The sequence below is a fragment of the Tilletiaria anomala genome (genome assembly GCF_000711695.1).
Source record: "Tilletiaria anomala UBC 951 chromosome Unknown K437scaffold_30, whole genome shotgun sequence".
NCBI classification, from domain to species: domain Eukaryota; kingdom Fungi; phylum Basidiomycota; class Exobasidiomycetes; order Georgefischeriales; family Tilletiariaceae; genus Tilletiaria; species Tilletiaria anomala.
The window spans coordinates 26,172-41,045 of record NW_013546992.1 but is presented as its reverse complement, the minus strand read 5'-3'; the positions used below and the strand labels follow the sequence as shown (position 1 = coordinate 41,045).

Sequence of the window (14,874 nt, the reverse complement as noted above, 5' to 3'; positions counted from 1 at the left end):
AATCTTGCAAGGTGATGAAGACTCCCGAAAAGCATTTGCAATCAAAACGCACTGTCAGCTGACGCAATGCTGCTTCCGTGGGCAACAGCAGTAGAGGAAGACAACTTAGCGCGCAACATGGCGATCTCGCGCCGAAACTATTCGTGTAAAAATAAATCGTCGCAATTCATCGTGGGGCTGCAGATTTAATAACAAAACAAAAAAAAGAATCCAAAGGTATTGGTCCATACGAGGATTGAACTCGTGACCTTGGCATTACGGCAACATCCGATGCAAGCATCGTGATTGTATTAGTACCACGCTCTGACCAGCTGAGCTAACAGACCATTGCTTGGTGTCTAGCAAGACGTTTGTAAATATATACCATAGAAAATTCGGCTTCTGCAAGTCCTTCCACTTTCCCGCACGTTCCGCTGTCACTACATCTTTGACGGGCCTGGGTCTTGTATCAGTGTTGACTGGGTAACGCGTGCTCTCTAGTTTTCAGAATGGAAACAAAGTATTTGCAAGTGTGTCATTACATCTCATAGATACGGAAACATTCAAGATACAAGAGCGCACACACTGCCAAAGCCGCCGGTATCGCCACATGTGGCGTTCTATACTTTTCATGATTTCTTTGCTATCCCTCTTCTCTCCTATTTGGGGGTGATTACCACCTGGAAAGTCTTGCCCTCGCTGCCGGGCTTGACGTCGACCTTGACGAGCTCGTCACCGTCGACCTGCGCGCTAACGTCCGCCTTGGCGTCGCCTTGCACGACGACCTGGACGCCGTCAGGGTACATGCGCTTCTTGTCGTATCGGATCGTGAACGCGTCCTCTCCCTTGCTTAAGTAGAAGCCAGTCCACACGCGCTCGCCGCCGGTGACCACCGAACCGTCGCCGTCCTCGAACTCAGCCGTCGCGTTTATAGTCTTCCTCTCGCTGCCGATAGTATTATGCACATCGTAGGGTGCAAAGCCAGTCGTGTAAAAGGTGTCGCGCACGCGGCCGACGCACATCGGCGTCTCGGTCGAAATGAGCGAGACGACACTTGTGGGGATCAAGCCGTTGAGGTGGATCTTGACAATGTACGTTACCTCTGTGTCGGCGCCCTTGGCGCGCAGCACCCACGCGGACAGCTCAACCGTCGCGCGCGTCCGGCTCTTTGCGTATGAGCCGGCGTCCGGCAGAAGCTCCTGATTGTCGACGGACTTTTGCAAGATGGTAATGTCGCCTGCAGAAGGCGAGCCGTACACGTTGCGCTGCACGCCACCAATGTCGCGCGCCCAGATAAAGTAGGAAGGCGACTTCATGACAGAGTAGAACAGATAGCTCTGCGGGCCGTAGCGTTGGATTGCTGTGGCGCAGAAATGGATTCTTGGATTCAGTCATGTGATGGGGCTTTGCCCCCACTCCCCCTTTCTCTCTTTCCTTCTCTCTCAGAGTTGCTCACGTTTGCCAAGCTCGAAGCGCGGGTCCCACTTTTTCCGCATGTTGGGCAGCTGAATGGTTGCCAGCACCTCTTCAGGCGTGGCGCCCTCGACCGTGGTGACGCCTTTGACCCAGGGGATGTCGTGTGCATCGTCCGGGTTGTCTTTCCTGTGAAGCTGCACATCCGCGTTGACGCCGGCGTCGGTCCAGTCAGCCTCAGCGGCGGGGTCGAGTTGGGCGGCGAGCAGGGTCTGCGCTTCCTTGAGCGCCGCCTCGTACTCGGGGGGTATCGAGTAGAAGCCCTCGGCCTGGATGGGGGTGTCGGGGATTTGGATTGACATGGTGGACAGTAATTGTACGTGTGCTGCTGGGAGGGATGGCAATTGTCGAAGATAGATAGGGGAGGAAAGGCTCACGTTATCAGAGGAGGATGAATGCTTTCTATAAAGGCGGTCCAGGCGAAGTTGGGTTTGCGGGGCATTGATTGGTGTCCGTGTATGGCTGCAACAGGGAGCTCAATCGTCGCTGGGCGGGGGAAGGGGACCGCTCTAACAGCCACAAGCCTGCACATGCCTCGACCCACTGGATGTGGACTCATATATCGCCGAGTGCCCAAGCGGCAAAAGGCGAGCGTGGGCGTCGATCATCTTCGCCAATAGGATGGCATCAGTTTGCGGCGCGCACGAGCCACACACTCTTTCCTTTTGACACTGAAAATGCGCGCTCATCCCGCACGTCGATTCCCTTTTGTTGATTTCAATCCAAGCCTACTCACCTATGCGCTCTCTTGTCTCCACGGCTGATGTAATCAGCATGAGCTCGATGCTACGCTGGCTAATGCTCGACGTATGTGTCGCTCGGAAATACCAGCTTCATCAAAGTTGGAAAGTTCTCATGTCACTAATTGTTGACGACACCGGCAGCCAGGTCTGCGGAAGGTCGGGGGAGAGTGACGGGTCTGGTCGGGTGAGGCAATGGTCCTGCCAGGGACATCCTCACAAGCGATCACATCAGCGGCAAGAAAAGTACACAACGTCCAGACCGCGGCCTGCTAGAACAAAGCATGAAATTGTCTTTCAGCAGACGCAATGGAGGGCTCCCTTCCTAGATGTAGCACGAAATCGTACGATCTCATTTTTTCGGCATGGCTTTGGTAGCTGATTCTCATCTGAATACTGATTTACAGCTGTAATCCATGGTGACTACTTGACGCTACATTCAACCAGCCCTTACGGTGGAGAGTCTAAGCTTTGGGACTCAGGGGAGGATATAAGGATCTGAATCATTTAGTGGATGCAAAGGGAATATGAGATTTGTACAGAGGAGGGCTGGTAGATACTGACACGAATACTTCCATTTCTACCCTCAAGACTCACCGCATTCTCTACTTGATGAAGGTCAAAGATGTGCATCTACTTTTGCATCGCCTCCCGGACCTGACGTACGTCCAAAGATTTATCGTCGACGCGGGGTGGGACTGGTTCTCAAACGACGAAGTTGACTGGCACTTCTTGGGTCGAGCGGAGACTGGTTCTTTGCGAATGGGAAAGTCAACAACAAAGAATATGCTACGAGCAAGCGGTTTGAGCCGGAGCTCCTCGAACGAGAATCGACGAATGGTCAGAAGGAGACTGGGAGCAGTACATCAACGACGAAGATTTGATTCTATGGACGTCTAGACCTGGCGGCGAGGGAGACGATGAACTCGTGACGAGTATTGTCGACCGTCGGGGCAGAAATGGGGTTCCGTGAACCATCTGTTCTAGGGACTCGACGCAAATTAGCGGATCGAATCTTGGGGCTCGGGTAGCGCGTTGTGCGGACGTGCAGCACCGGTCCATCAATCGGAAACAGCGGTTTTGCGCCGGGTATGCATGCCACAGGTAGAGTGGTATAGCCATTCTGACGTCGAGCCGCTTGGTGCAGGAAGATCCAGACGAGCAAGAGACACTCAAAGCCTTGGACCCGCAGCGGTACTTGGCATATGAGTGCCGCGAGGATGCAGCCGAGGCGGATCTGCACTTTCTAGAGCGGCCATTGTCGATTGTCTATCGAATGCTGAGGGCAAGCAAAGGTCGGTAGCGATTTTTTCAAACGGGATCAGATGGGATCTACGAGCTGAAAGTCCTGCTACCTCTGTGGAGCCAGGTAGCAATGCGCCACCTAAACATATTTCACCAGTCCAGTTGTTTGGCCCATTAGACAACTTTCGTGTGTTCAAACATCGATCGAGGTCAGCCAGGCCTCCAGCTTGACATCTGGGCGTCGTATTGAAGAGGAATCACGATAGGTATATTCGGCGCGTCGTGGTTGACGTTGCTATACGCAAAAGAGCCCTCCCACAAGGATGCTGCAACCCGAAGTGCTCGTCAATGTGTGGCTTCGCGAGGGGAGTCACAGAACGCACACTATAAGAAGTAAGCTGAACAAACAACGAAGCTTGTGTATGAAGATGCATGTGATATTGAACAATGACAGACGGTGACCTAAAATACAAAGAACGGCATCCATCGCGGCAACGCGTGATCGCGAGAACAAAAGCTCGTCATACCCCAGTCCGCGTAATTGCCTTACGTTGATTTGAGAACTTGATGACTTCGCGCTTCTCCAGCACAAACAGCGTACGTTCCAGCGCATGCTGAGGGCGAAAAGGCAGAAGAAGGAAGTCAGGGATGCGCCTCCTTTGCAGCCCAGCCAGGCACGACAACTCACCGCTGAAAGCCCTTGCGACTCGACGAATTCGTGCCGCAGCTTGGCGTAGCTGGTGCTCCAGCCGATGGGCAAGCGCCTGCGGATCTCGCGCTCGAGCTTGTGCATTTCGCCGTTGAGGTCGGCCCTACTCATCCCGCCGGCACGCTCACCGGAAACACCCGAACCGGTCTGTACGGCGTCCATAGTGCTGAACTTGAATAGGCGGATCGCTTCGTCGACGTGCTGCTCGCCAACCTGCGTGCTCAGGCTGGCCTTGGCGACACTCTCGCTCATGCGCACGATCGCTTCCAGCTGGCGCACAGTGATGGGGATGCTGGAGCGCTCGTCGTTATCCTGCTCGATCTGCGCGACCTGCTTGCGCAGCTCGACAAAGTGGCTGCTCAGCTTCTCGGCCGCCTCATCGCTCAGGCGCGGCGCGCAGCGCGCCTTGGCAAACGCAATGTAGCGCTTCATCGTCTCCATGTCAAACTCGCCCGTCGCACCGCCTGCCTCCTGCTCGGCCTGGCGGTTCATGTGGATGCTCATGACATGCTTAGCGATTGTCCGGTCGCGATTCTCGTCGTGCTCGTCCTTGACGATGAAGATCATGTCGAACCTGCTGAGGATGGTCGTCTGAAAGTCGATGTTCTCGCCAGGCGTGCGCATGTCGTCGTACCGCCCAAAGACGGGGTTGGCAGCGGCGAGGACTGACGTGCGGCTGTTAAGGATGGTGGTGATACCCGCTTTGGCGATCGAAATGGTCTGCTGCTCCATCGCTTCGTGGATCGCCACACGGTCCTCGTCGCGCATCTTGTCAAACTCGTCGATACACACTACGCCGCCGTCAGCCAGAACCATCGCGCCACCTTCGAGGTAGAACTCGCGCTGCGGAGGGCACATGCACAAGGTCATGAGATGGCATGTAAGGGCGACAGATCACACACATATGCACGCATTCAACCGCACTCACCGAACTCGAATCACGCTGGACGGACGCAGTGAGACCAGCGGCACTGGAGCCTTTACCGGACGTGTACACCGCAATTGGAGCGCATTTCTCGACAAACTTGAGTAGCTGCGACTTGGCGGTACCTGGGTCGCCGAGGAGGAGCACGTTGATGTCCCCGCGGAGACGCATGCCATCCGGAAGGATCTTCTTGCTGCCGCCGAAGAGGAGGCACGTGATGGCCTTTTTGATCTCCTCGTTGCCGTAGATGGACGGCGCGATGCTGGCCGCAAAGCGCTCAAAGAGGTTCGGCGTGCGGGCCATGCGTGCAAACTCTTCCTCCTCAGCCGCGGTGAAAATACGCGTCAGCCCGCGCCCGCCGGCGCCTTCTGCGTCGATCTCGAGCCCGACGACCTTGAGGTAGGGCGTGCGGAGCGCGACAGCGCCACTGCCGCCGCTTGCGCCGCCTTTGGCCTGGTTCTTGCTGCTGCTGAACGTCGAGTAAATGCCGGTGGCGACGATGCGCGAGCCGGGGACGACGCGCCCGCATAGCACGCGGTCGACGGAGAGAATCATGTGCCGCGGCAACTCGCCGACGGGGACCATGTCCGGCGCCTCCTGCAACTTGACGGTCTGCGTGTCAACAAAACGGCACTTGTCGTGGATGATGACGTACGGGTCCAGGCCGCACGTCTTGTCCTCGCCCTCAACGATGGGTGCGTCGCAACGCCGCGGCAGCGTGAATCCGCCAAAACCTGAGGCGACAGGGACCATCTTGGAGTTGCGGCAGTCGCGGCACATGATGTGAAGGCTTGTCACGCGCGATGTCAGCGTCGACGCGCCAATCACGATTCCCGGCACGCGCACCAGATGCGAGATCGAGTCAGCGTGCAGGTCACGCATCGAGATCAGGTTCGCAGACGAGCGCAGCGTCACTTGGCAGTCGGGGGCCTCTGGGCGCTGTGCGTCGTTGCCGTCCGGGGAGAGCGGGTAGAGGATGCGGCGCGCGATTCGCTTGACGGCGCTCTCAAACTGCACAATAGTGGCCATCATTGTGAGTGAAGGCCATGGTGGTTGCAAAGAGAATGGCCGACGACTCACTAAGGGTAATATCTCCCCCGGCTTCTCCCTCATGTTCTGTGCAAGTGTCGCGTTCCATAGCTGTACATGCTCCAGCTGCACCTCGACCATGTACTGCTTGGCCAGCAGGTTGGCGCGTAGGCGGTCGCGGTAAATGAAGTCGTTACCGAGCCGGAAGCGCTGGAGGAAGTCGTACAGATTAGACTCTATCTGTGCAAGCGTCTCGTACGACGTGCCATTGCCGCCGCCGCCATTGCTGGAGGATGCGCCGGTGCCTGGCAGCACGGACGTACTATACGACTGGCCAAGGTCGAAGCCGGACATCGTGCTGGTGGTGGTAGCTGAGGCTGTCGGTGTGTTTTACCTCGTGCTCCACTTGTAGTGCTGCTTGCGTGCTTGGCACCAGCAGCGATACGACGATGTAGTAGGGCAAGTGCGAGAGTCCGAGTCGAAGCATAGCATACGACAGAATGTAAAAAGAACGGGATAGGGGAGGTGGGTTCAAATGTAGTTAGATGGTATAAATCAGTGGTGGTGGTGACGTGACGCATGGAGAGACGCGACGCGACGCGTGTTGCGTCGCGTCTATATTATCACAGACTCATCTTTCCACTTCAATTTCGCCACTTCGGCCCCAGAAAAACTTTCCTAAGAGTGACCATCATAGCATCGATATCGTAAGAATCATGATGGTATCCAACCCTCACTCGCTCATGCTTCACGCCGCATTGCTTGCCTGTAGCTGTTGGCCTCGAGGATGACATGCAGCATGTCTTGGGCCGGTCTATACATGAATAGATAAGGCAGTTTTCGGAAGTCCTGAAAAGGCCTTTCTATCCTGCAAGCGGCCACGGTGGGAGGCGTAGACGTGATTGATTCGCGTACATGTGCCCCCTGTTCCCGATGGAGTAAGGGTGTGGATAGCCTGTGCCAGCTGCCCTCCGTGCTACTTACGGGTTATAACATATATATTGTGTGTGTGGAGTCAGGCATGTCCGGCTGCTGATCAAAGCGCGGTGGGCGCTAGCCTTTCAGCGAGGCGTGCGAGGACACATATGGGGGGAGCAGAGTGAACAAATACAGCGAGTCGATCGGTGCGATAGCTAAACGAGATAGGTATGTATGTGTGATCCAAAATGCCAAGGAAGAAGAATAGTTCGTTTCTGGTCAAGTCTAGGGCCCATCCATGTTCACGCGTTGGCATGCGCGCAAGGTTTCTTGTAGACAGAGAGGAAGGCATGCAAATAACCAGGCAGTCGCTACGCCTCCGTAGCGCCGTCTTGAGCACCGGCGCCTGCGCCGACCTTGTCCTTGCGGATTGGCTTCTGACAGACGGGACAGCGCCCACTTACCGTCGTGAGCCATTCGTCCACGCAGCTTTTCTGTTCGTTGTCCAAAGCGGGAAGAGATAGGGAAGCGCATACACTCGTGTCAGCTCCCATCACCCTCTTTTGACTTCTCCAATCGTAACTCTTAACAGCACAAGCACTCACGTGAAAGGTATGCCCGCAATCGAGGAGCCGCAGTGGCTCCGGTTCCATGCCCTCCCTCGCGAGCGTCTCCTCGGGGCGTTCAAAGTCACACAGGCAGATCGGGCACGTTGCGCGATGCGCAGGCAGTGCATGCAGCGGGTACTTGAGCTTCGGAGTTTTCTTCTTCCTGCTACTGTTTCCTCTGGTGGTGCGGGAGTCAGAGACGCTGGGCACTACCGCTGCTGCTGCTGCACACATGCCTGCGCTAGCGTCGACGCGCGAGGGGTTGTTGTCGCTGCAACTGCTGCTGCTTCTCGTGATGTCGGCACGCTGGAAGTGGCGTGCAGAATGTCGTCGAACGCGGAAGAGGCGCACCAGCCCACCGCCGACGCGGCGCTTGCTTGCCGGTGCCGTCTTCTCCCACTCGCGATCGTCTGCCGCGCCGCTGGATACCGTGGAAAGGTCCTCGGCGCCAGATGATGCAGGCGGGCGCTCATTATCTGCCGCTTCGGCGCTTATTGCAGCCCCGTCGGTGGCCTGCTCTGTTTCCTTGACGACCTCCTCTGGTGTGTAGTACACCAGCTTGACCGCGTCCGCTACCTTTTGCGGCACCTTGGACGTGGGCGGCTGCTTACCCTGCAGGCGCTCGCCTAGGCCGAGAGCGCGCATAGCAAACATGACACACGGAAGGAAGAAGACGATGGCAAAAACGAGTAGCAGTATCTCGAGAATGATTAGGTAGGTGATGCACAGCATGCTGAACGACGTCCAGAAGAGTGGGACCGAGTCCGCAGGCGCGCGGGAGCATTCAGTCTGCGCGAGGCGAGCGGAACGTGCATGTATATCAGCGATTCACGTGTGGGCAGTGGGCACAAATTCCCCTGACGGGGAATGGGTAACACTCACGTTGGAATAGACGATATGGTCTACATGCGCATATAGTGCCCCCGGCAAGCCGGCCACGAGTCAGCATACCAATTCCCGCGCACAAAGGAAGGAATGCTGCGCACTCACTGCCGACGATGAACAGGACCAGATGAACAATATTGATGAGGTCGGAGATCTTGCTGATCTTGCGATCGAGAAGCAAGCTTCCGAAAGTGCGCGCTCGCTCGCGCTCCTCAAGGCCCTGTGCGTTGGGCCTGCGCGCCCTGCTCGTCCGGTGTGGGCTCAGGCCAAGGTAGACGTCCAGCGGGAGTGCGACGGTAACGCGGAGCATGTGCAAGAAGAGCCAGGCGAACAGAGGCTCTGGGTCGCACGTTGGGTCGCCCCCGCCGGCGCCGCCATTTATGCCCGAGCGGTCTGCAGCAAAGCTGTCGCCGAGGCTCGTGGGCAGCGCCAGAATCACGATCGACACGGCCACCTGCGCTAGCGCCAGGCCGAGCCGGAAGAAGAACATCAGCTTGCGCCCGCGTGTTAGGTGCGCGTACGAGGCCCATACCCCCAGCAGCAGATTGCGCCGCACAGCTGCCGCATCGTCCAGCTCTGCCACGGCGGCGCCACGCTCGGCGCCTGCGCCTGTGCCTGTAGCAGCAGTAGCGTTGCTGCTCGCGCCTGCATCAGTACCAGCGCTCTCCGCGACGCCTCTTCGCTCCGCCTCGTTCGCGAGCTTCTCCGCATGGCGCAGGCGTTGGCACATGTCCTTGATGCTCCTGCGCGCGTTGCCCGCCTCGCGGCCGGCCTGAACCTCAAGGACCTCGCACACAGCGCGCACCTCGCGCACATCGTGCATCGCCAGTGCGCCGGACGTCCGTGCTCGCTCGAAGCGTGAAAACATCTGCTCGTCTAGCGTCACCGAAGTGGCTGTGCATGTGGCGGTGTCTGTGAGCGCAGCAGGTGCATCGCCCGCTGATAACGAGGTCGACGCGCTCCCTTCCAGAGCGCGTTGAGCACACTCGATGAGAAGTGAGCCAGGCGCCACCGCCGTGGCAACAGGTGTATTGCTTTCGAAGCCCTCATCGAGCGCAAAAGCGAGAGCATCGAAGCCTTGGTCAGAAGGCAGCAGAATGCCGTGGTCGCGTGCAAAGATGGCGATCGGTTTCGGTCTTTGTTGTTTTGGGGTATCCCCCGCGTGATCTATCGCTTCTTGCTCGTTGGTTGCACTTCTTGGGCCGTTTGATATGTTTCCGCTTGCATCAGAATCTATCCCAGGTGTAGATGCTAGGAGGGGATGATCCGTATTTGTCAAGACGAGGTGGCGTATAGGGCTGCCGTTCGCTTGCCCATTGTGCTGAGCGCTGTCTGGAGCCTCCACGATTTCGATAACTTCATTCATTGCTTCTGCCTCCGCTTTAAGCTGCAGGTCCGAGTCGAATGACGCACGCTGCTTGTCTGCTTTGCGTTTGCTCTGCTCGGACAGCGGTGGCGACTGCGCTTGCTCTCCACCAGTGGCGGCTGCGGGGACGAGAGTGTCGAGCTTGAGCTTACTAGTGCTGCTGATGACGGTGTTGCCGCTTATTGAGGGGCCACTTTCCTCTTCGTGCTTCAACGTCGTTTGGGCCATCGTCGGCTGCTGGTTGGATTAGGCAGCAGCAACCGTGCGTACTGCGTACTGCAGCTGACTCGGCGGCTCTGCGAGAGAGCGCGAGGCTGATAACGTGCAGGTGCGTATAGAAGAGACTTGCAGCCAGGATGTTCGGCGGCGGAGCGGGAGCTGGCAGCTGTTACGATGTCAAACGTATGACTAAACGTGAGCGGAGTAAGGAAAGGTTGGCGGCGAGTTGAGCCATAGACAGCGTGCTCGCTCGCGGCGCCACTGGATCAGCCAGCAGTCAGGGAATTGAAATGGAGTGGAGGACTCAAAGGCAAGACGCTTGTAACTTCCGCTGTGGCGGTGGGTGCGGCTGCCGCTCCGTCTCATGCGTCGGTGTGTCGCACGCGGGCTGTACAGTGAGGTCACCAGGAGATGCCCAGCTCGCACCAGTCCATGTAAGGAATCGAGCGATGGCTGGACGACGTCGTTGTCACCACCACCACGTCACAGTCTCTCTAACAGCGCACCCCCTTTGCGCGGAGACACAACCTCCGGAGTTCCTTCGTCTGGCCAGGTAACACAAAAGGTAGGGTTGATATGGTTGCACCAGCAACGCCGCCGAACTAAAGGCGAGACCCATCATCAGTATCTCTCACTAGTTCCCCGTGTTCCCATCTCTACTCTGGGCCACGCCGACATGACAGCAACCAGCATCCCAAGTGGTAACGGCTGGCAGTCACCACTAGTTTACACATAGCCACCGACTTGGTCGCTTACTGGGTCATACTATCATCTGCGGCCTCAGCACCCAATGCAAGCACGGCAGAACGGGTGACAGCTCCATGCTCCGTGCTGAAATGGCCGCATTCTCTGCCCCGAAATACATGCATCCTCTTGGCCTGCCCCCTTTCCAAATCTACTGTGTCGCACTTGCCTCCAACGCCGCATTTGGCACCAGTCCCAGCTCGCGCAGCGTCCTGCCCTTTTCCTCCTCCGTGAAGATCCTGCGCGGGAACGTCGTCGAGAGCTGTGCATGGGTCAGGAGAGCCGATCCAGGCAGACGAAGGGAAAAAGCGAGGAACAAGGGATCAGCTTTCTCTGACATTCAAACGTTCAAGTCCTGCTCTGCCGAAAGGAGCACTTGCCTCGAGCTTCGGCCCTTGGCTCTTGCCATCTGCGATCACCTTCTGCTCCACGTCCCTCAGAGTGCCGCTGTCCGCGTCCAAGCTCCCGCTCCACATCTCTCCTGTGTTGAGCCGGACGCGCAGCCTGCTCTCCTTTGCATTCGCACCTGCTCCGCTAGCCCGCGGCACGGATGGTGCTGCTGCTAAAGCTGATACAGGTGCCGTCTCATCCAGCTTGCCTTCGCGCTTAAGCTTCTCGAGCCGTACCTTCTCGGCGCGCTCGTGCTTATCCGCCTCGATCTGCGCGCGCACGCGCTCCTTCGCCGCAATGTCCGCCATTTTCTCCTGCAGTTTGCGCGCTGCATCCTTCTCTGCCTCCTTGCGCTTCAGCTCCTCGCGTGCGTCCAACGTCTCTTTGCCCGCTTTGCGGCGGATCTGGATGGGTGGGTGCAGATCGAAACAACTCAATGGGCTAGCCAAAAATGGAGATCAGTTCTATGCTGTGCTCACCAACTCATTCGCGCGTGCTTCTTCCTTGTCAAGTAATGCCTGCTTTGCCCGCTTTTCTGCCAATTTGCTTCGCACTGCGTGGGGCCAAGAGCCCAGACGCCATTTGTTTAGTCACCAAAGAGATGTGCCCACGCCAAATAGCAAAGCACACGACCCACTTTCATCTAGTCTCGCCTTTCTCTCCTCCTCAGTCAACGGCTTGATCTCCTCGGTGCTCTCTTCGAAATCGGTGTGCCCGCTCTTTTCGGCGTGGAACTGGGCATAGGCTTGGTTCCGGAATTGCTTGCCGCACTCGGTGCATTTGATCGACTGCATCGCATATGAGCCACAGGGTGTGGCAGAAGAAAATTAGCTTCGAGGATATTGGAAGGTCGTGGCATTCTCATGCGACCTAAGAAGAAACGCACATTCGCCGTATCGCCGATCCGTGCCAGTCCCTCATCCTCGCCTGCGGCGTCGGCGCCTTGCGCCTGCTCTTCGGCAGGTGGCACGGGCTCCTCGCTGTGCTCGACAAGGTGGTCCATCGCCTCTTGAATCCCCTTACCGCGTGTCGCACGCAGAGCCCAGTCGACGCGCTCTGGCGCAAAGCCCATGTCGATCACTATTCCAGTGTGCGATACGGATACAAAACATCAGCAGGGCGGAGTGAGTCGCTGGTCTTGTTTGTGGTCACTCACGCTGCTGCTTGTCCGCCATGATGCACCTCCTTTTCCCCTTTTATTTCCTTGAGCGATGAGGCTCTGTTTAGCGGGGCTGCGTCACCTGCTTTGAAGATGCACACCACGTTGCGTATGACCAGATGGACCTCGAAGGTGGAAGATGGAGATGTGGACATGACGAAAGCCGCAACAGGCAACACCTGCAGAGCTGCCTGCTACACGAGCACATGTGTGGTCCGAGCGCGGCGCTATGAGGGAGGTACAACCCTATTTGAAGCGCCCCCCTACTTAGAAGACTCAAAGATTTCGGGAAGTTTCTGAAGCTTTCAGGTGATTCTTGCGCCTTTCCCGCGCTGCGCCACCGCACACCATCAAGGTTACCTCACAAAGGGAACATCCTTGGGCACTATCCTCATCTTCACTCACAGTCGACTGAGCACCTCTCCCATCATTTCCGTGATCCTAGGACGACACTGAGGGACCATCATCGAAGCGTAGCAGCGATCGACTCGGAGACCTCCTGATCCTGCAGCGAAGCCAGCACAGCTGGCTTTACACCGAGCTTCTCGCAAAGGGGACAGGCGTGGAAAGCACACGCGATCTCGCGATTGCCGAAGCGGGCTACTCACCTTGCCTAGCCTCTGTCGGGTCGCCGCTCCTCTACACATTGGATTCTTATCTCCCAGCTTTTGACCAAAACCAAAACGCAGAATGTCTGGCATAGTCAGCTCGGGGCAGAGGTCCCGAGTGGACGTGCCCACCAAGCGGCGCAAACCCGGCCAGGGCCCAATCAAACGACATCATTGGTTCCAGTGAGTCGGCTTCGCTATCTTACCCTTCGGTTTAGCTGGTTCTCCTCAGATACAAAGTGTCTTTCTCTCTGATCTGCTATCTGTCACTTCTGATCTACGAACTTGCCATACCGCAGCGTCGTTGTCATGGGTCCGTACTTGGTTTGACTGTATCCCCAGTGGTGCCCTTCTAGCGCTGAAAACTGACCGCTTGTCTGCTTCTTATAATTGCCCGATCAAGTCTGCGGGTGGATCATGCCTCCAATTGTGCGTATGTGCTGGTAGCCCGCGCTTAAACTGACTTTTCCAGTGCCGCTTTCAGACTAACGATTGACCTATGCCCTCCGGATGTCCAGGCTGTTCTCATTCGATTCGGTGTCGGCTGGGACCTGCTGGTCAACATCATCTGCACCGCGGCAGCCTATATCCCCGGCCACTTTCACAATTTCTGGATCCAAAACATTCGCAACAACAACAATGCCAAGCACTCACCCAAGTGGGCCGTCAAGGCAGGCCTCGTCAAGGACTACAACAAGTCCAAGCTCAAGAAGCGCGGCTGGGCTGGGCGCTATGACGATGACGGGATCGCCATCGGCGGCAAGAGCTACCATGGGCAGAAGCGATGGGATGAGCAGGAAGTCATCGTCGACCCTCTCACTGGAGAGACGAAGAAGGTGGCAAAGCCGCAGAGCAGGGATTCCACCTCGCTTCCCAGTCCTTGGGCTGACGATCCTCTGCGTGAAGAAGATACAGCAGATGGCGCAGCGCGCGACTACGACGATGCAGACGATGGTCCAGAGGATGCAGCTCGTGTGAACTATGCGTCGCACTCCAAGCCAGATCACCTTCGCCGTGCACCGAACGGCAACAGCAGCAGCGGCAGCAAGGTGGACAATCGCAAACGCGATTCTGTCACCGGCGCTATCATTGACGAAGCCATGGGCAGCCACGACGACGCCTACGATCTCGGCCCTCGACGCTCTCCCTCTGGTCGATCGTTGCACTCGCAATACGCAGAGCGCTACCATCTCGGCGGGGCCAGGGGAGGCAAGGCTGGCAGCAGTGTCAGCCTAAATATAAAGAAGCAGCGCAGCCACAATGCCTCGCGCGATTCTTTTGGCGCCGCTGTTGCACCTGGCGAGGAGCTGCCGCAGCAACGCAAGAAGGGCGGCTTTGCAGGTATCTTTGGTGGTGGTGGCGGAAAGAAGAACAAGAATGGCGGTAGAAGCACCACGGCTGAGGGTGTCAACGGCAGGCAGGAGAGCTTTTACACGCCGTATGGCGGTTCCAACAACCAGCTCACTGGCCTGCCACCCGGCGGCGCATTCGGAAACGACGATAACCTCGACCGCGAGCTGCAAGATGTCCACCGGTCTGCTGGTCACAGCACTGCTTCGGCATATGGCTCGGGGCTGCAGAAGGGCAGCGCAGTACCGGCCAGCAACGGATACTCGCAAGGACCTGCACAGGTCCAGAAGGACTACAGCATCAGCAGCGTCGGTGGCGATGGACTCAATCACCAGTTTTAAATAAAGCAGCATCAATGGACTGCGGGCAAAGTGTAATGCTTTGGCAACCTTTTTGACTTGCGCTCGCATATCTTACCTCCACCAGTCTTTTAATCTGCTCATTCTCTTGATGTTGTACAATAACAAAGCGCACACAACGCACGGTCGTTGTCCCATTCCCTTTCTTTTAGGCGCGCTGAAAATGCT

At 57.1% G+C, this 14,874-nt stretch overlaps 5 protein-coding genes and 1 non-coding gene across 6 annotated transcripts; 1 reads left to right on the top strand and 5 right to left on the bottom strand.

Annotated features, from left to right (window-relative positions):
* Nucleotides 1–220: 220 nt before the first annotated feature.
* On the bottom strand, nucleotides 221–326 carry K437DRAFT_t23. The gene has a single exon. It is a non-coding gene; the product is annotated as a tRNA-Ile (tRNA).
* Nucleotides 327–489: 163 nt separating this feature from the next.
* K437DRAFT_255870 (Bet v1-like protein) lies at nucleotides 490–2,002 on the bottom strand. Its single transcript, XM_013388364.1, has 2 exons — nucleotides 1,436–2,002; nucleotides 490–1,339 (listed from the first exon to the last, which is right to left on the bottom strand). The coding sequence occupies exons 1-2, from the start codon at nucleotides 1,752–1,754 to the stop codon at nucleotides 639–641; spliced, it is 1,020 nt and encodes a 339-aa protein (XP_013243818.1). The 5' UTR covers nucleotides 1,755–2,002; the 3' UTR covers nucleotides 490–638.
* Nucleotides 2,003–3,873: 1,871 nt separating this feature from the next.
* K437DRAFT_234750 (MCM-domain-containing protein) lies at nucleotides 3,874–6,625 on the bottom strand. Its single transcript, XM_013388363.1, has 4 exons — nucleotides 6,152–6,625; nucleotides 5,075–6,082; nucleotides 4,126–4,989; nucleotides 3,874–4,051 (listed from the first exon to the last, which is right to left on the bottom strand). The coding sequence occupies exons 1-4, from the start codon at nucleotides 6,452–6,454 to the stop codon at nucleotides 3,959–3,961; spliced, it is 2,268 nt and encodes a 755-aa protein (XP_013243817.1). The 5' UTR covers nucleotides 6,455–6,625; the 3' UTR covers nucleotides 3,874–3,958.
* A 764-nt stretch (nucleotides 6,626–7,389) lies between these two features.
* On the bottom strand, nucleotides 7,390–9,241 carry K437DRAFT_223154 (uncharacterized protein; the record flags this gene model as incomplete). The annotated part of the gene is made up of 5 exons (XM_013388362.1): nucleotides 7,390–7,512; nucleotides 7,624–7,785; nucleotides 7,828–8,415; nucleotides 8,509–8,528; nucleotides 8,617–9,241. 5 exons carry the CDS (start codon nucleotides 9,239–9,241, stop codon nucleotides 7,390–7,392), a joined length of 1,518 nt encoding a protein of 505 aa, XP_013243816.1.
* Nucleotides 9,242–10,817: 1,576 nt separating this feature from the next.
* On the bottom strand, nucleotides 10,818–12,493 carry K437DRAFT_255865 (uncharacterized protein). The gene is made up of 6 exons (XM_013388361.1): nucleotides 12,387–12,493; nucleotides 12,117–12,310; nucleotides 11,868–12,018; nucleotides 11,710–11,783; nucleotides 11,221–11,634; nucleotides 10,818–11,102 (listed from the first exon to the last, which is right to left on the bottom strand). Exons 1-6 carry the CDS (start codon nucleotides 12,403–12,405, stop codon nucleotides 10,992–10,994), a joined length of 963 nt encoding a protein of 320 aa, XP_013243815.1. The 5' UTR covers nucleotides 12,406–12,493; the 3' UTR covers nucleotides 10,818–10,991.
* Nucleotides 12,494–12,797: 304 nt separating this feature from the next.
* K437DRAFT_255863 (uncharacterized protein) lies at nucleotides 12,798–14,846 on the top strand. Its single transcript, XM_013388360.1, has 4 exons — nucleotides 12,798–13,180; nucleotides 13,297–13,310; nucleotides 13,401–13,426; nucleotides 13,516–14,846. Exons 1-4 carry the CDS (start codon nucleotides 13,080–13,082, stop codon nucleotides 14,686–14,688), a joined length of 1,314 nt encoding a protein of 437 aa, XP_013243814.1. The 5' UTR covers nucleotides 12,798–13,079; the 3' UTR covers nucleotides 14,689–14,846.
* The last annotated feature ends 28 nt before the right edge of the window (nucleotides 14,847–14,874 follow it).